The sequence below is a fragment of the Balaenoptera musculus genome, chromosome 5, assembly GCF_009873245.2.
Source record: "Balaenoptera musculus isolate JJ_BM4_2016_0621 chromosome 5, mBalMus1.pri.v3, whole genome shotgun sequence".
Taxonomy (NCBI): domain Eukaryota; kingdom Metazoa; phylum Chordata; class Mammalia; order Artiodactyla; family Balaenopteridae; genus Balaenoptera; species Balaenoptera musculus.
The window spans coordinates 6,666,391-6,687,357 of NC_045789.1; the positions used below are offsets into that span (position 1 = coordinate 6,666,391).

The 20,967-nt window shown below is 36.9% G+C and overlaps 1 protein-coding gene across 1 annotated transcript in view; it reads right to left on the reverse strand.

The window, feature by feature from the left end:
* Positions 1–8,436: 8,436 nt before the first annotated feature.
* Positions 8,437–20,967, reverse strand: part of NAF1 (nuclear assembly factor 1 ribonucleoprotein) — a 38,945-nt gene continuing 26,414 nt past the window's right edge. The window contains exons 6-8 of the mRNA XM_036853641.1: positions 19,216–19,267; positions 15,964–16,066; positions 8,437–9,832 (exon numbers count right to left, since the gene is read on the reverse strand). Coding sequence (XP_036709536.1) covers positions 9,369–9,832; positions 15,964–16,066; positions 19,216–19,267 — 619 coding nt within the window. The 3' untranslated portion in view covers positions 8,437–9,368. The remainder of the gene's footprint in view (positions 9,833–15,963; positions 16,067–19,215; positions 19,268–20,967) is intronic.

Genomic DNA, 20,967 nt, shown 5'->3' on the forward strand with positions numbered 1-20,967 from the left:
AGGCTTGAGCAACTGCAAGGACGGAGTTGTCACCACTGAGAGAGCAGACACTTCTGGTGGAGCAAGCGTGGAGTGAGAGCTTAGAACGGAGAGGTGGACATGTTGAAGTATGGATTAGTCATCGAAGTGAAACATCAGGTGGTCTGTGGAGTTCCAACTCTGAGCAAAGTCAGGGGTAGAGATGAGTGTAATTGGAAAACAGAAGTGCACCGAGCACGGAGCCCTGTGACCGTGCTCCCTAAGAGGCAGAGCAAAGAGCAAACCAGGAACGGAGACTGACAGCAACGCCCCTCACAGCACACCTCCAGGGACCTGGGCATATTTTTGTTTAAGTAAATACTGCCACTTACAGCTGTGCAACAGGTGGCTGGTCTGAGAAAGTGTGACAAGTGAGGTAGAAAAACAAGAGAGCTTGACATCCTAGAAGCCAAGCGGAAAAAGTTTCAAAGAGTAGAAAATTATCAGCCATGAAAATAGTGAAGTATGATGAAGGCTGAGAGCAGACCATCGTAGCTGGCACTGTAGGACGCACGGAATGACTTTGACAAGAGTGGTCCTCACCCATCAGTGGGAGCAAAATCCTGATTAGAATAAACTAAAGAGAGTTGGGAGAAGAGGAATTGGGGACTGGGATTATAGATCATTTTTAAAGTCATTTTTTTGCAAAAGAGAGCAGAGAAACAGGGCAGTAGCTGGGGAAGTGGGCCAAAAGAATGATTTTTTTCTAATTATAGGATGGGACAAATAATGGAAATTTTTCCAATAAGGAAAGATTGGTGATGTCAGAGGGGAGAGGAGAGAATTGCTAGAGTGATGTCTTTGAGTTAAGCAAAAACAGTACACGAATGAAGTGATTGCTTTAAATAAGAGCTCTACCTAGATGAGACAGTCATAGGACTTTGGAACAGAAGCAGGTTGGTAGATGGACATGGCGATGGGAGTCTGGATGCTCTATGAGGTGTCACAGAATGAGTTCTGGAAGCAAAATTAAGCTGGAGTTTGGAATGCTGAATACTAGGGATCAACACTTACGGGAGAGGGAGGAAACAGGATCGTCTGGAAGAAAATTTCAAAGTACAGTGCATGCCTGGCAAAGCCTTAACCAACTCCAAAGACAGACTTGGATTTGCCCCTTGGTGTCTTTATGCTGCTGCCAGCCTCTTCCCTCTAAACTGATATTGGATTTGGGGTCCTCTGAGGGGTCTACTCTTGGGCTCTTGCTAGGAGCCGATTTTGGGCATGTATCTGACAGATCTCCCAACAGCTGGGGTAATGGCTCTTTTCTTGAAGGGGTGATACACCTCTATGTCCAACAAATAGAATCCTTTCCATTTTCTCAGAACAAAGAGGCAGGCAAAATACCAGGAGAGGAAGGACAGTGAAATAGCAGGTGGGGGAAGTGGAGGGCTTGGAGATAGAGGAGAGGCATGAAATTGTCACCTAGGTGGGGACTAGTGAACGGTCTAGCGAAATATGGTGCATTTCCAGGCAGCCCTAAGGGTGCATTTTTAGGGGAAGTGCTGAGGAATTTCAAGTGATCCAGACAGCATGGTGGTTTGGTTTTCTCCAATCACGTGCAAGTATAAATGTGCAGCTGCAGGAACAGAATGAGAAAGAGGAAGGAGAATTTTTCTTTTTAATCGGAGTATAATTGCTTTACAATGTTGTGTTAGTTTCTGCTGTAGAACAAAATGAATCAGCTATACATATACATATATCCCCATATCCCCTCCCTCTTGAGCCTCCCTCCCACCCCCCATCCCACCCCTCTAGGTCATCACAGAGCACCAAACTGAGCTCCCTGTGCTTTATAGCATGTTCCACTAGCTACCTATTTTACACATGGTAGTGTATTTATGTCAATGCTACTCTCTCAGTTCGTCCCACCCTCTCCTTCCCACCCCACCTCCACCACGTCCACATGTCTCTTCTCTACGTCTGCATTTCTACTCCTGCCCTGGAAGTAGGTTCATCTGTACCATTTTTCTAGATTCCATATATATGTGTCAATATACGATATTTGTTTTTCTTTCTGACTTACTTCACTCTGTATGACAGACTCTAGGTTCATCCACATCACTACAAGTGACCCAATTTCACTCCTTTTTATGGCTGAGTAATATTCCATTGTATATATGTACCACATCTTCTTTATCCATTCATCTGTCAATGGACATTTAGGTTGCTTCCATGTCCTGGCTATTGTAAATAGAGCTGCAGTAAACATTGTGGTACATGACTCTTTTTGAATTATGGTTTTCTCAGGGTATATGCCCAGTAGTGGGATCGCTGGGTCATATGGTAGTTCTATTTTTAGATTTTTAAGGAACCTCCATACTGTTCTCCAAAGTGGCTGCATCAAACTACATTCCCACTGAAGTGCAAGAGGGTTCCCTTTTCTCCACACCCTCTCCAGCACTTATTGTTTGTAGATTTTTTGATGATCCCCATTCTGACTGGTATGAGGTGATACCTCATTATGGTTTTGATTTGCATCTCTCTAATAATTAGTGATGTTGAGCATCTTTTCATGTGTTTGTTGGCCATCTGTATGTCTTCTTTGGAGAAATGTCTATTTAGGTCTTTAGAGGAAGGAGAATTGAGAAATCAGTTAATAGGGGCCAGATCACTGAGGGGCTTGCAGGCCACTTAAGGACCTTGTCTTTTTTCTCTGAGTGGGATGGGAAGCCATACCAGGGTTGTTTATCTTAATCCTTTTGACTTTGAATAATAATATACACATATAGATTTGCTTAGAACATAAATGTACAGCCTAATAAATTATCACAAAGCGATCATCCATATAACTGTATCAGGGGTGTGGCCAGAACTGTAGAAGGGTCCCATTTTGCCCTTTCCCAATTATTATTCTTCCTCACTGTTAATGCATTTACTCTCTTGACATTTATAGTTAATTCCTTTCTTGCTATTTTTTTTTCATTTTTAATATCTGTGCTATCAAATCATGTATCCCCAAAAAGTAAAGGTTAGGTTAATTGGTTTTTACATTTCTTTTTTCATCTTTTCATAAATGGAATCAAACAATATACCCTTTTTGTGTCTGGCAGTTCTGCTCTACATTATGTTTTTGAGGTTCACTCACAGTCTTCATCTGAGGTTCATAGTGTTCAGGCAACCACAGGATCAGATATAGGTTTGGTTTTTGGAAATTCCAACCCTGCAGCTAACAGGAGATAGTTTTGTGAAGGGAGTTGGCACTGTCTGTTTATTTCAGGACAATATAGAAGTTTTCTTGGTCCTTACCCAGGTTGTAGGATTAGAATTTAAAGCCCTGGGCTCAACTCTTTTTTTCTCCAATCTCTCCAATCAACGTAGAAGAATCACCTAATGCAAAGTCCTTATTCTTTATTTCCACAGTAATGTTTTCTGTCAGCAGCTACTTGATCAGTTAAAACGTTGTCTTCCCTAGACACCAGCTGTTTAGTTACCACATATCATGGACTATTGTTCTGTTGCTCTTGTGTACGGGCATTTTTTGTCTTTGCAGAATGTTTTTAGACTTTGCAAACTTACCCAAATTTCACTCCTCATCACAGTATGCCTGGAGAGAGCTTTGTAAAACGGAGACTGACAGCTAAATTTGTTAAGGTGAAGATAGTTCCCCTTTCTTTCAGTGTAAGAGTGATTTCCTGTTCATGGTCTGAATTATAAATAAACTCCCTATTGGGCAGAAACAATGGAAAGACATTTTCTAAATGTCTAAGACCATTAAATATTTCTTCTCCTCCTGGCTGTAATTATTTGGAAGTTTTGCCTATAAAGCCATTTGAAATCTAACATTGTTTAGGCCAAATTTTTTTAAATTAAATGTATCCACAGATATATTCTTGCAGGTATAAAAATTCTGTAAGACATCAAAGAGGCACTTTTATAGAATGGAATTTGAGCTTCATAATTCAGTGTCTCCCAATGTGGCCTGTGAGTACAGTTTTGGGGGTTCACAACTATTTTGTTTAAAGGATTTGTGCATTATCAAATTTGAAAAAGATTTGTGTTATATGTGCTCCAGAAAAGGGAAAACCTTGAGAGAGACTCTCTCTCCAGCCCCTTTCTTTTTCTCTCTTTAAAAACAGGAGGAAAGCCACGGATCCTCAGTTCTCCTCCTTCCTAGAAAAATGTACATCTCACAGGTTTTTAGCAGGCTCTAGTACACTGCAGGGGGCGGGGGCGGTGTGGGGAGGGAGGGAAACCAGGTTAAGAAGTACAGAGTCTATACTAAAGAACAGTGGTTTCCTAACCCAATACAAAATATTTAACATTACTTCCAGGTCCCAGGATCTTCTAATAAATTGTCTTCTTAGCAAGACCAGGTATCTCTGAGAAATGTGCCCCACCATGAAATTTCTTCCAGCTATTATCTATGACACTGTTTCCAAAATGTGACCTGTAGAATAATGGGACAGGGAGATGTTCACTGAAGAAAAATAAATATAGGAAGTAATGCATTATGGAGTCCATATTTTAGATTGAACCGTATGAAATTGCCATTTTGTAGGCAACTTCATAGGGGTCAAACGGTATCTGAACGTATTAATAAAGTTAATGCCTACAGTTATTTTCTTCTGCCCTTAAATATTATTCCACCCATAATTTTGCTAAACAGAATTTATCTTGAACTCACGGTGCTGCCAATAAATATACCAGGAATTATAGTTGGTCATATAGCAAGCTGGTGTTAAAGAAAATTAATCATTTGCTTTGAATGAATCGGCCACTAAGACAGCTGGCGTACCTGGGGCTGACAGTGCCACATGGTGAGATGAAGCGCCGCGTGCGCCGCGTGGTCAGGCAGGCATTTGGAGAGCATCCCTCCTGCGTGTCACGGGACAACACGTGAAAGCTTTCAAGAGCTGCCGCAGTGGTTTTGCACACTGCAGTGGCTATGGATACTGAGAGCATATTAGAAGTTCATCTCTACCATCCAAACATTACGGACCCCCACCATCTATGTACCACGTTTTAATAAGGATTCTATGCTAATAGATTTTATTCCTTTGTATTTGTTCTATTACTGTTTGGGTCATATCTCTTGTTAGAGATGATGTTTATGCTCAATTTAAATAAAAAGCTTTTACCATGTAAGGTCAGTTTGTTCTCTTTGGGGGCTGGTGTAATGCAGTAACTATGAAATAAGCCAATGTAATATTTATTCCCATTTCATCAACCTTATGAATAGAAATAAAAGGTACTGAACAACTAAACTATGCATATCAATCAGGCTTTTTGTACTAGCCTTCAAATATAAATATGTAAGTATACATATAATATATATATAATTATTCATAATTTTTTATTGAATATGTGGAAGAAAATTTTTCCTCATTGGCTGTTTTCATTATTTTACCATTTGATACACAACTGTGTACCTCATTTCCAGGACACTCAGTAATTGATCGTGTCTAATCCACCAATGATAACAAGTTAGGTACAGAATACACAGTCAAAGATGAGATATAATTTCATTGCTGCTAGTAGCTCAAAACAAGTACTTTGGCCTGATATAAGAAGATATTTCTCAACTTTAATTTCAGGCACAGTATAGTAATTGTTTCCATGGGTTTTTTTTTTTGGATGGAACATAATTGCTACATAAATTTAGGATCTGACTAGGTCAGAATGACAAGTAGAGAATGGCTTTTGGAATACTGGCAATTTATCTGCAGTGAAGGACACAAATGTGTACTGTTGTTTTACCCTGAATGTATTAAATCATAAATATAGTGCAGACTGTATTAAATCATAGTGTATCTGCAACATAACCTGACAATGATTTCTCATAATTATTTTTTTTATTTTCCAGCTTGCATTCTATTAAAAGTATCTATTTTTAAATAGTTAGACCTGAGATCTTATTATCACTGGAATCAAATATGCAACGTCAGAACGAAGATTTTATGAACGCAAATTGTGTGAACATACCAAGTAATTCACTCTACAAAACGTTAATCTAGTTTTTAATTCTTTTCTTAAAAAGACCTAGTATTTAGCATACTTATTTTCCCTAGCACATAAATACAGAAGTACAAGACTATTTATTCTGATGAGCTTGTGAAGATAGTGTGCTAAGTGTTTTCTCAGGTACCCCAGCCAAGCAGTGGGGAAGGGCGAGAGGTAAACATGTAACAAATTATTTCTCTTCCTCTGCTATGTTCCCTGACCTGGGTCATCATCTGGAGCGGGGAAGGACTGCCTTTTTCCACAACAGAAATCAACAACAGATGTTGTGTAAAATAACTGGTAGAAAGCATTAAGCCAGTTAATCATATTGCCTTAAAATGTTTAAATTCATAATATTGAACGCAAATGCCAATTATTGTTGAAATAGAATATATATAAATGACACAGTATGTCTGAGATCTTCTCTCTCCTCAAATTATTAAGAAAACTTGTCCGTAAAAAATACACTAAGATTTTTCACACCTGGGGATTTTAAATACCACTTCTTTTTTTATCAAATAGGTTAAAATTATAGATTGGAACTCAGATTCTACTCATTTCTTATTCATCAAATGTCTTGAAATTTTAATGTACTTAGTTTCACCAACTCCAAGCAAGGAAAAATAGCACAAAGGGAGTGAGAAGGAGGGCAGGGAGTAACAAATCAGAATGGGGGGGAAGAGGGGAAGAGAAAGAGGGAAAAGAAAGCATCCTGCAGTCCTCAACGCCCACAAGAGTGGAGACCCCTGCACACAGGCCCCTGCCAATGCATCCAACTAGTACTGATAATAGGGTCTACTAATCAGCTACACAGCAGAGATGGGTACATTTTAGGATTTAACTTTATGACTTGACCACAAGGCTTGTGAGAAATGTGTTTTGCTAAGTTTTGAAACTGTACCTCCTCTTCTAGGTCTAGGCAACCTCAACTCAGTTTTCAATATTTATTTCTAATATTGGACAAGTCATCCAATGACCATGGGCCTCACTATCTTTTCCATTAAAGAAAAAAAGAGAAGTTACTCACCTTAATAAAATAAATATACTAGCCTAGGCCATAATTTCATTTTGCCGTACTTACAACTGTAGACATGCAAAAACATTATCTATAGTCAATCATGTGAATGTCAATCTACTTTATTATAGGAAAAGACTTACATAAAGAATTCTCTATTTGAGGTGAGAAACGGTGTGAGAAGAACATTAAGTATTTACCTTTAGATCAGCTAGTAGTTGATCCAGGGCCACATGATTTTAAAAGCAGCACTGCAAGATTAATCTTGGGATGATGAAGACTGTAATATTTCTCTCTTCCAAATGAAAGAGACAACTTGGTTCCTCCTCTTAAACTCCAAAGATGCATACAGCTGAAAACATACAGCTCTGAGAACCAAGTAAGATGCCAAGGATACAATTTAAGTAGTCGGTTTTCTCTCTTCTTCTCTATCAACTCCCCACACCCTCACCACCACCCCAAACAGAACTCCCTTCAGTCCCTGAGTGAAGGGCCGAGAAGCTGGAGTACATACATCTACCTTGAAATCTATATAGAATAAATCCTGAGATTCATCACCCGTGGATTCCTGTTAAAAGTGGTTTCCTAGGTCTCATCTCAGATATACTGAATTTGAATCTGGGGATAAAGTCCAAGAATGCGCACTTTTAACAAAACATCCAAAACTCAGGTGATTTTTGAAGTTTCAAAAGCCTTGAATTAAGTATAGGGAGTAAGGCAAGTTGGACCTAAGTGTTTAAGGTAGCAGCTTAACTGAAAGCAGAAATCAAATGGTATGGTTCAGCTCTTAAGTTTCTTCAGATATTAAATAACTACTGTCAAATATCTACCGACTACTTTTGGACAGAGGTCTAAAGATTTTCTAAATGCCATGGTGATTATAACAGCTTACTGATTTGCTATAACTGGATGGCAACATCTCACATTTTTATAAAAAAGTTTTGGGGTTTTCTTAGTGTTCTTAGATATAATCTCACTTAACTCTTACAATATTCCATGAACCAGAAGACTGTGCCATAATCTATGAAGGCAACTCCTAAAGAGAAGCTGCAGTAATGTTTCAAGAAAGAATCATAAAGCACAACATGATAAAGCCAAGGTATTACCAGAGCAAGAACCTCTCATCTTATGACCTGGTAACCCTGAAAAGAGTCTCCTCAGCCCATAGGGAGGCAAAGTGGGGTCTCGGTGCAACCAGAGTCCAGGGGCTTGTGATAAATTAGCAGATTACCCCAATGTGCATACAAGTACTATTTTGTAAGAGTGCCAAGGAACGAAAGATTGAAAAACACCAATTTAGTAGAAAGTGCTGGTCTGAGAATCAGAACTAGGTTTAACTCCTTGCCACCTCATTGGTGACCTTAGTGACTTAACTTCCCTGGAGCCCCTAGTCAGGCTGCTCCATACTTATTAAATTAGGACTAGTTTAGGCTACTCCCAAGGCCTCTTCTATCTCTAAAATTCTGTAATTTCCTTACGTTTATGTTTCATGAGTACATGAATCATGTAAAATAATACTCACTGGTCATTTAATTAAAAACTCTAAATTCAGTCTGTCGTTCAACAGATATTTATTAAGTACTTAATCTGTGCCAGGCATCCAAGAATCTGGGAAACAGATATGGAAGACACAGCCTCCTAGTGTGGCGGTAAATTCATGTTACTGTGAATAAATAACATATTTTATTGTGAATGATCCTTGTGTCTCTTTACGTGGTTAAACAGTAAAGACTACTGGATCACGCCCAAATAATGGAAATCTGCATAGATAATGGAAAGCCTGCCTGTGCAAAACTAATAAATATTAACTTTAATTATAGACATGGCTTCTGCCAAGACATAAGGCTTTTCTTCTTTGTACCCTTCACTTGCTTTAAAAAAAAAAAAAGTTAGGACGTTTACATTTATTGGTAAACTGCATTTACAATGAAAATCAATTTTCAATGTATAAGTTTATAAAAATAGTTTATTTTAAAGACTCTCAATAGAGGACTTAACATCTTATTTTCAGATATACCAAAAACATAATATACTCAGTGCATTTTAACCCATGATGAAAGTTGCTCCAGATCTATTATTATTAGATCTACACATACTGTTTAACTGGGTAGTGTTCAAAGTTTTAATACCACATAATTGGATTCCCCCCCCTACAAGTTTAATGTTAAATTTTCATGAATACAATTTCACAAAGATTATAATATATATCAACTTACAACTGAAGGGACCATTTAGTAATTTACAATGTTTTAAAACTCTAGCTACATGATCTCTTTTTTAAAAAAAAAAAATCCTTCCTATATATATGTATGTGTGTGAGTGTGCGCGCGTGCGTGTGTGCGTGTGTGTATATATATATAAAAGTCCACATTTCTCAGGAAATGCATACATCCACCTAATAGTAAGGACCAAAATGAGAAGCATTACTATCTCCAGAAGAGGAGGGGGGAGGCAGAGGTGGTGGGGGCGGAGGTGGGGGGAGGGAGTACGGTAGGGGAATTAACGGGTGAGGCGCCACAGCAGGGGCAGCCCAGCCCATGTTTGCAGATGCAGGAGGTGGTGGCAGGGGTGGTGGAGGGGGAGGGAGTGAGAAGTTATGCATGTCAAACCCGGGAGGAGGGAAGGGATACTGTGGCATCATAGGGCCGTCCTGTCTCTGGGGTGGAAATCCTGAAGTCTCCTGAGGTACCATGTGCTCTGAGTTATAAAACTGTGGAGGTGGGGGCCTGCCAGGACAAGACCGAGGATATCTGCCCCGGGAAAACCCTCGTGTGAATTCTCTGCTGTGATATCCTTTTGAAGGCTCTGAAGCAGAGTTATGAACATTCCAATTCTGATGTACTTCTGAAAAACCTTCACCTTTGGGGAAAAAAGCATAAAAACAAAATTAAAATTAACTTTAATACATCAAAAAACACTGTTTAAAATTTCAATAATTTCTTCTTTAACTTCCAGTAGACCTTACAGTAATTACAATTTTATAAGGCTTAAAATTATCAATTTTAAATGAGTCCAAAAGGCCAGAGATCAGGAAAGGGAAAGCAAGACAAAACTTTGAGACAATAACCAGTTGATTTCAGCCAAACACCACAGAGAAAACTGGACAGGAACCTCACTCACACTCTCAAAGGCTGAGTAAGGGGCTTGGCTAGCCCTCCCAACCAGGGTGGTCAGAAGAGGCTGAGCAGGGAGCCAGTTTCCAGCCTCCCCTCAATGACAATGGGGAACCTGGACTTGCATCTCCACCAGCAGTAACACAGTGTTCCTCTACTTCCTGTACTTGGGGTGGAGTCAGAGAAAACCTAGGAGAGTCAGGACTTTCATCAGTGCCCAGCATAACGAGGCCATCCCCCATGGTGTCAGGAGCAGTAACGAGGCACTCTTACCCCCACCAGACACAAGAGGAGGCCTGCCCGTGTGCAGCAGTAATGATTCACCCCCGGCTTCAGATGTCAACAGAAGTTATAAAGAAAAGCTTAACTCCTATCCCCACCTGGTAGTAATAGTAATAACGCAACCTCCTTCCTTTCTCTGCCAGAACAGTTTTAAAAACAAAAACAGCATAATAACTAATATGTCCACGTTTCAATTAAAAACCACTCGTCATACCTAGAACCACGAAGATTTGAAACTCAATGAAAAAGGAAAACTAATTGAGGCCAACATCAAGAAGACAAAGATGTTAGAATTATCAGAGAAATGTTTTTAAGTAGTCATCATAAAAACACTTCAATAAAAAATTAGGAATACACTGAAACAAGTAAAAAATAGAAAGTCTCAGCAAAAAAAAAAAAAACAACAAAAAAACAAAGAAGAAAAATAAATTTCAGAACTGAAAATTTAATAATCAAAATTAAAAACTGAAGGGAGGGCTCAACAGTAGAATGAAGGGACAGAAGAAAGAAGATAGAACAACGAAAAGTATCTAGTCTGAAAAGAAGAAAGGAAATAAACTGCGGAAACAATGAACAGAGAGCTTCAGGGATCTGTGGGACTGTAACAAAATAACTAATATTTACATCTTCAGAATCCTAGAAGGAAAGGAGAAGAAAAATGAGGGAGAAGATGTACTTCAAGAAATAATGACTGAACACTTCTCAAATTTGGCATAAGACATAAACCCACAGATTCAAAAAGCTAAACAGATCTCAGTTAGGATAAACCCAAAGAAGTCTACACCAAGACACATCACAAACTTTTAAAAACTAAAAACAAAGAAAAAACATGAAAGCAGAGGAAGAGAGAAATGATACCTTACCCACATGAAAAAAACAATTTGAATGACAGTAGATGTCTCATCAGAAACCATGGAGGCCAGAAAGAAGTGGCACAACATTTTTCAAGTGCTGAAAGAAAACTGGCAATCTAGAATTCTATACTGAGTGAAAATATCCTCAGGAAAAAGGGAAATCAAAGACTTTCTCAGACGAAGAAAAGCTAAGAATTTATCTCCAGCAGACCTACCCTAATAGAATGACTAAAGCAAGTTCTCTAAACAGAAACAATAAAAGAAAAGACTGTAAGGCATCCGGAAGCAAAGAAGAACAGAGTAAGCAAAAACAGGAGTAAATACAATAGAATTTCCTTCTGTGACTGAGTCTTCTAAATTATGTTTGATGACTGGAACAAAAATTATAACTGCTAATGTGATTCTTACTGTATACATAGGAAACAATTAAAGCAATTTATACTATTAACAAGGGAAAATAAAGGGACATATAGAGAGGCAAGGTTTCTACACTGCACTCAAACCAGTAAAATGACAATAGCAGATTGTGATAACTTATGTATATAAAATTTAAGACCTAAAGCAACCACTGAAAGAAAACCATACTAACTGATACAATCCACACTGCAGATAAATGCAAATGGAATTCTAAAAAATGTTATAGTAACCACAAGCAGGCAGAAAAAAGACAACAGAGAAATAAAAACTAGAGCGAATACAGAAAAACACAGATTTAAAGCCCTAACATATCAATAATTACATTAAATATAAATGGTCTAAATATACCAATTAAAACACAGAAGTTGGCAGAGTGGATTAAAAAACATAACTACAATCTACAAGAAACATTTCAGATGATCCAGTCACGTTGAAAGTAAAAGGATGGAACAAGCTACAATATGCAAACATTAATCAAAAGAAAGAAGGATTAGCTATATTAATATCAGATAAAACAGGCTTCAGAGCAAAGACTGGGACATTTTATAATGATAAAGGGGTCATCTACCAAGAAAATATAGTAATCCTAAATAGGCATGCCCCAACCACATGCTCTCTCAACAACTGACAAAACAGCTATACGGAAAATCACTAAGGCTAGAGAAAATTTCAATACCACCAACAACTAACAAGATCTAATTGACATTTATAGAACACTCCACCACACAACAGCAAAATATACATTACTTTCAACTGCCCGAAATCATATTCCTAGATAGACCATATTCCATAAAACTTTTTAAAAAATGTAGAATTGAAATCATACAGATTGTGTTCTCAACCCCCAATGGAATCAAAAATAGAAATCAATAACAGAAAGATTACAGAAAAATCTCCAAACACTTGGAAACTAAATAATACACTTCTAAATAATCCATTGGTCAAAGAGGATGTCTCAAGGTAAATAAAAACAAAGAAAGGAACGTTAAGCTAAATCACAATAAATAAAACACACCAATATCCGTGGAACAAGTTTAAGCAGTAAAGTCTTAAATAAATAATATAAGCTCCCACCTCAAGAACCTAGAAAAACCAGAACAAAATAAACCCAAAGCAAGCAGCAGAAAGTTAATGATAAAGAGCTGAAAGAATGAAACTGCAAATAGAAAAACAATAAAGAAAATTAAATGACATAAAGAACTGGCTCTGTGAAAAAGCAACATAATTGGCAACCCTCTAGGCAAAACTGACAAAGAAACAGAAGACACAAATGATCAATATCAGGAAAAACATCAAAAGGATGTCAAGGCAATATTGTAAACAACTCTACACACATTACTTGACAAATTAGATGAAATGGGCCAATTCCTTGAAAAACACAACCTACTATAATCTATCCAATGTGAAAAAGATATCACTATTAAGGAAATTGAACTTGTAATTAAAAGTCTCCCAAAAAAAGATATCTCCAGGCTGAGGTGATTCACTGGAGACTCTTTAACAAAAATTTAAACAATTAACACCAAATCTACAAAACGTTTTCAAGAAAATAATAAAAAAAAAAAATTCCCAAGTCATTTTCTGAAGCTAGTAGGAAGCTTCTGCTGACACCAAAACCAGGTAAAAAAATGAGAGGGACAGAGAGAGAAAGAGAGAGAGAGAGAAAGAAAGAGAAACAGAGAGAGAAAGAAAGAAAAGAAAGAAAGAAAGAGAAAGAAAGAAAGAAAGAAAGAAAGAAAGAAAGAAAGAAAGAAAGAAAGAAAGAGAGAAAAGAAAGGAAGAAAGGAAGGAAGGAAGAAAGAAAGGAAGAAAGAAAGGAAGAAAGAAAGAAAAAAAGAGAAAGAAAGACCAATATCCCTCATGAATATAAACATAAAAATACTTATCAAAATATGAGCAAAATTCAATAACATATACAAAGAATTATACACCATGGTTTATTCCCATGATGCTCATTCAATATTCTAAAACCAATGTAATCTACTTTATTAACAAGGTAATGAAGAAATCATGTGATATTATCAATCAATGCAGAAAAACAATTGTCAGAATTTAAAAATTTGACAAAATTCATGATTCCTGAAAAAAAGCTCAGGGAAAACAGAACTAGACAGAAACTTCCTCAACTTGATAAAGGACATCTACAGTACCCCTACACCTAACATTATACTTAAAGACTGAATGTTTTCCTCTATGACCAGGAACAAAACATATTTACTCAATATAGTGCCAGAAGTTATAGTTAGTAATGGTGAGAAAGAGAGCTAAATATGCATACAAACTGCAGGGGCGGGGCGGGGGCATTGTTCTTATCTGCCACTGACATAATTGTCTACATTGAAAATCTCAAGGGAGAAACTCCTAGAACTAGTGAGTTCAGCAAGCTCACAAGACACAAGCTAAACATACAAACAATAATTGTATTTCTGTATTCTAGAAATGAACACATGAACACGAATTTAAAACGCAACACCATTTACAATGATTCCCCAAAAATGTATATCTAACAAAAAAATGTCCAGGACTCGCATTCTGGAAACTACATAATGCTGGTGAAAGAAATTAAAGAAGATCTAAATTAATGGTGATGTATACCACGTTTGTGGAGTGGAAGACTGAATACAGTTAAGATGTCAATTCTCTCCAAACCAACATACAGGTTTAACCCAATTCCTATCAAAATCCTGGCAAGACCTTCTGTCAATATAGGGAAGTTTATTCTAAAATTCATATGGAAAGGCAAAGGAACTAAAATGGCTAAAATAATTTTGAAAACTTTCAGAAAAAAAAAAAGAGAGAGAGAGAGAGAGAAAATCTTTCAAATGTAGGTCTAGGAAAGAAATTCTCAGACTCCATAAAAGCAAAGCAGATAAACTGGGCTTCATCAAAATAAAAAATTTTTGTTCTGCAAAAGATCCTTTTATGAGGATGAAAACACAAGCTATAGACTGGAAGAAATTATGTACAAACTTTCATAACTCAAGAGTAAAACACAGAAACATAATTAGAAAATGGGCAAAAGACGTGAACAAATACATCACTGAAGAGATACACAGATAGCAAATGAGCTCATGGAAAGCTGTTCAATATCATTAGCCATTAGGAAAATGCAAGTTAAAAATCACAATTACATATCATCACATACCTATCAGAATGGCTAAAATAAAAAATAATGAAAATACCAAATGCTAGTGAGAATGCAGACAAACTGGGCCACTCATACATACACTGGTGGCAGGAACCTAAAGTGGTAAAGCCACACGAAAAACAGTGTGGCAGTTTCTCAAGACACTAAACATGCAACTACAGTGGAGCCTTCAAACAACATGTGTTTGAACTGCACAGGTCCACTTATAAGCAGACTTTTCTCAACAGATGCGTACTATACTATCCAGGGCTGGCTGAATCCACGGACACATCACCGCAGATACAGAGGACCAGCTGTAAGTTATACACAGATTTTCAACTACCTTGGGGTGTGTGTGTGTGTGCGTGTGTGTGTCAGTGCCCCTGACCCCAAAGTTGTCCCCTTGTCAACTGTATCATATAACCCAACTGTACGCTTGGACATCTATCCCAGAGAAATGTGAAAATTTGTGTTCACATAAAAATCTGTACACAAATGTATAAAGCAGCTTTCTTCATAAAACCCCAAACTGTAAACAACCCAAATGTCTTTCAGTGGATGCACGGTTAAACCACCTGTGGTATATTCACACCACAGAATATTACCCTGGAATGAAAAGAAACTTGATACATACAACAATCTAGATGATTTCCAGAAAACTGTGCTCAGTGACAAAACCCAATCACTAATTTATATAATCATCCTTGACAGGACAAAATACATTACAGAAATGGCACACAGATCAGTGGTTGTCAGGAGCTGAGGAAGGGGTAAGGGGAGGGAAGTGGATGTGGATATAGAAAGGCAACATGAAGACTTTCTTCTGTGATTGCATTATGTCAATAGGAAATAAAACACCTCGATTTTAGCTTAAGCACCATATCATTTAATTCTAAAAATGGAAGCAAACAGCTTTCTAAAAAAAAAAAAAAGTACTGATGAGTACAAATGATTCTACCAAGGCTTAGTTTGCCTTTTACCCCTAGGAGCCAAGTTTACACCCACAAGCCTGAAAAGCCACCAATGAACATCCCCTGTCACTCTCCCACCACGTCGCATCTGTGTAACGCCTCCAATGCTGGCCAGGTGCCAGAGCGTAAAGAGAGGACCCCAGATGTTCCCTCAGTTTTATTACTGAGGAACTTATATAGATGTAAATGAAGATGAAAAAATGACTATATATTACATTTAACTCACCTGGTTCATTAAATTCAGATCTGAATTTTTTGCGGCCTTGAATCTGCGATTTTTTTCTCTGTTTGGCTTCTTTTTCCTTTTCATCATCACTGAAATCTAAGGCCTTGCACAGAAAAATAGACAGATTTATGTCACATGCATTTACCAATTCAATGGTACATATTTAACAGTGACCCTGACAGAAAAGTTACCCTTTTCAATACTTAATATTTACCAATAATATTCAAATCAGATATGATAGAAAAATAAAATATTTTTTGATAAATGCCTAATGACTCTAACACAGAAGATGAGTACTGAAGGTTTTTTTATATTGTTTTGTTTTGAATTCCTAGAAAGTTTCAGATAGGTAACTTTAAAATGCTGATCTTAAACACCCTTCAGATATGGGTATTCCCTAGCTAGAAATCTGACTTCCAGCTTAGAGTCACGATTCATCATAGTGCCCGCTGCCAAACAATTCTAAAGACAGGAGTAGTTAGGAATAAGCAAATACATAAATTATCAGATCTAATATAAAAATGGAAGTGAATGTTATACCCTTCATTCATTCAAAAATTTACACACACCCATTATATGCCAGGCACTGTTTTAAACACTTTATAGGGATTAATTATTTTAATAATACAATGTCAGGTATAGTAAGGGATATAAATAAATAGTAAGGCAAAGTAAGGGTGGGGAAAGTCACTAGGATGCTCTTTGGATAGGAGTGTAGGAAAAGGCTTTGATAAGTAGACACGTGAATGACCCAACTTCCAAGAAGAAATCATTTTAAATCACAAGAGGGAAAATTCAGATGTTACTAAGAATTGGGATCCACTGTTACAGCCTACCAAAAACCAAGACCTATTAGCTACGTATAACTTCTATGATTTCTTGGAATTCAGGTATTTTACTATCCTATTAATTTCAGAAAATAATGACTATGTTTCGTTAAAAAAAATACAAAAGCAGGGTCACTGTGTATACATGTGTTCCCTAATTAAAAGGAAGAAATAAAATACATATGAAAGTTTCTGTATGGGATTTTCAGCATGGTCTTGCTGAAATATATTCTAGATTGAATCTTCCATGAACCAAGAGTTGATATGCCTCAGAATCTATAATCAAATTCAAAAACATCAACTAATTTTAGTACCTTGAAACACATGATCTTTTATTACTGATCTTTAATGTGCTAAAATTTTTAAGCTCATGTTAAATTTGGTACTGAGCCAGACACTAGAAAGTACTGAGACCAGATGGAAGACACTGCTTTCTCTGAAACGGTTCAAATGAGAAAACAGATAAATAAGCCAATAAACAAGCGCTGTGACAGTGCTCTGGGATTATGGGGCTACGGAAAGAGGAAAGAGGGCAAGGAAGGCTTGCTACGGGAGCCCCAGGAGGAATCTCTGATGACGAGTCAGCGACGAACAAGGGGAAGGAAGCTTTTGGGGAGTGGGTTATACGTGCAAAGGCACCGCATATTAGAGAAGTACAAATGGTTCTCTAAGGCAAAGCGAAAGCTTCTTACACAGCAAACTCTGAGATGATGAAATTGGAGAAGTTAATAAAGACCCTTATGGGGCCAGTTTAAATAACTGGGCATTATCCTAAAAAGCAGGAGGACACCATTGTAAAGCAACTATACTCTAATAAAGATGTTAAGAAAAAAGAAAAAAAAAAAAAAAAGCAGGAGGGATGTATTAAAGGATCTTAACTGGCAATGGTTTATTTTAGAGTGACTACTTTGGCAGTATTTTGCTACCACCTCACAAAATCGGAGAAAAATTCACATTTTTCTTATATATAAATTAATTTAAATTTGCATTCACTGAACACATTTATTCAACTCAAATTATGTATTCATATGTTAGAAACGGATGTGGAGATGAATAAGATGTATTCACTATTATGCTCCTTTATCCAAGTTCAGTATTCCCTGTTTTCAGGGCATGATTTTTTTTTTAAGTTTAAAGCCCACAAATTCCAAATTCTAGTCTATGATTACGACCAGGCAATAATCCTATATTACAAAATCTGATCATTATAAAATTTAGAATCTCAGAGTTTCTCATATTACAGAAATAGAGACATCCAGTCAACTACTTGGAAAAAACAATTCCCATGAACTATGTTGTGATTTAATTTTAAAATTAACCCAATCAAACCAATTTTATAAACTATTAACAATTCCATAATTAACAACTTTAATGCTTAGGTCTAAAACAACAGGGATGTATTAGAATATCTGGATTTCACAAGAAATATGTTTCAAGACCTTTGTGAATCCCCAAATACTTTTAAGATGTCCTGAACATAACTAAGAACATTAAGTGAATCTTCAGGGTCTTAGTGGAAATCACATGTACACATGACACAAATCAGAAAACATAATCCCACGGCAGTGTGGATACTAAACTAGGACTGCTCATTGGCTAAGTGACTATGTAAGTGGGCACTCCCTGACTCATGCTTCAGCAAAATCAGAAATTAACATAGACCATGAACCTTCAGCACTGTTTGAGAACATCTAAAATGACCAAAATTAAATCTGAAATACCAAGAATTTACAAAACTGAGAAACTTCAGCAGAACTACTGAGCACATTTAAAAACTCCCACTTATAATAATTACAATTCTTCTTTTATATTGTATAAATTCACACTATTTTAATAAACATATACACTCACTGCTGTAATTTTCATATTTTAATAATTTAAAGACCATATATATCAAGCTACTTAGAGACATAAAAATAGTCTTGCTGGCATAGATTTAAGAAAGAAATACAAGAACACTCTTTTTAGGAAGGTAATTATACTGTAAAAAATGGAGAAGTAGGCAGACTGTAATGATTTTGTACCTCCAAAAGAAAGGCAGCTTATTAAAAGCACCATCAATAAATGTGATGGTGTATAATCACATCCCACATGGTGAACCTACTAAAGGAAACAAATTTTGTTTTAATAATGACAATTCTGCCTTTGCCAGGCCTCAACGAAATTGATAAAAATAGGATATTTTAAGGAAAATGATAAGCTGATAATTATTAAAATGTGACTGAAAATTTTTTTTCCTGAAATGATCACAAACTCTGGGCGGTATAAAAGCCGTCTGGGACAGGCGAGAGCACACAGGCTGGCAAAAGGCAGTGTGACTGGTGAGCAGCCTTGAGGACCTCCTTCAGGCCAAGAACGATGGGTTTATAAGACTGAGCCCTACCTTCCTCTCTCAAATACTGTGTAAAAAGACTTATACGTGTACCTCTGGTGGTGGTTCTTGATCATTCTTCCATGATGCATCTGATCCCCTATCCCTAGGGGGAAAAAACAAAGGTCAAAGGGTCAAGGTACTAAGATTTTGTTAAGTGCTTATAACCTAATAATATGGAAAATAATAAAGTACAAGACCTAAGCTCAATCTTAATTTGCAATATATATGAAAAGAAGAGCAAAGAATAAAGGCTCATTTTTGTGTTCTTTACCTCATTTAAGAAGATGTGGGAAAGGCACACGTAAATATTAGGAGCGGGGAATCAGAATGAGAGGCCAAGGCTGTGTTGTGCAGGCCAAAGTGGTTCTGCAGTTCCTAAGTAGCTCCAGATGCTCTGACTTTGACGGATAGTTTCATGATAACTGAGCTCAGCTCATAAACTTCCTTCAACAGATGCTTAACCAGTACCACAGGTCAAAATGCTGTTCCAGGTGCCAAGGACACAAAAATGAATACGAGGCATTCCCTTGTCTAAGACTTTACAGGTTCAACAACAGAGATCACAACATGAAATTCTTCTTCCTCGATTCACCTGAGGAATATCAACGATACTCCCTGAGTTACCAAGGCTTGCTCTAAGACTGCCTCTCAAAGAAGAGAGGGTGAGACAAAGGATATCTAGTTTGGGGAGGAGGAGGAGCTTTGAAGATTCTGAAGGACAGTATAATCACAAGCATTAACTACTTTTGGTGGAAAGTTTTACACTCTATGACCAACAAAAGCACGTAGATCTATTATAAGTACAATTATAATTTCTGAAATCTCATTTTTAATCTTATCTGGTTAATCTTCTTGATTTCAGAGTATGACAATATTTGTTATTCAATTACATTAAAATATTACAAGGTATTAGGAGATTTTGTCCTCACTGCTTGAAACCAAATCTCAAAAATAAATGGAAGATTCTCAGGAATTAATTCATTAAAATCATTAATCCATTAATCCACAATCCATTAAAATCAATTTACAGATGTCTGTGGGCTGGCACAACATGAAATCATTAATCTGCTCTAAAATTTTAATTCAGAATTTTGACATTATATACGATTTATATCAATGATTTTTCCGCTTTTAATTATCATCTGACACCCATGCATTTATCATAGCTCCAGGACTCCTTTTTGTATGGATACCATCTGATGGCCTGCAGTGCCCTTAGTGTGGGATCTTAAAGATATAAATGGTAAAAGCTCCCCAAGTAGGGCATCACCACAGAAAATCAAAATCTACTATAGAAAAGACCAAGCAACATTTCAAACAGCATCTTTAACAAAAGACTAAGTTCATGGGAAGCTAAGATTAAAATAGCCTTACTAGAAGAAGGTAAGCTGGAGAGAAGCTAAACTTCTCCACCTCAAAGGCAAAGGAGTCCCCATGACTGACCCAAAAAATGCAGTCTAGAACAGAAGTCTTTGTCAGGCTGGGTTTCTGCAGGGTGGGCTCAATTTCCCAATTCTTTAGTTTCTTGTTCTTTCTTTCTAGGACAAAATTCTTGTGCTTGCAAATCAGTACAAAGACTGCTTCTAAATCCATCTAAAAACATCTTCAGAAAATCTTTTCAACCTATCAACTTTTAGCTAAAATATTTTATCTGTTAAAAGCAAAATATATGGCACATCCAGAGCAACAGCCTAATATTCAAACAGAATGAAATGCTAATTATTTAAGGCATGATTTTAAAACATACTAAAATCTTTATGACTTTGTTGTCTATTTAATTCACCTTTCTTGTCAACATTTAGA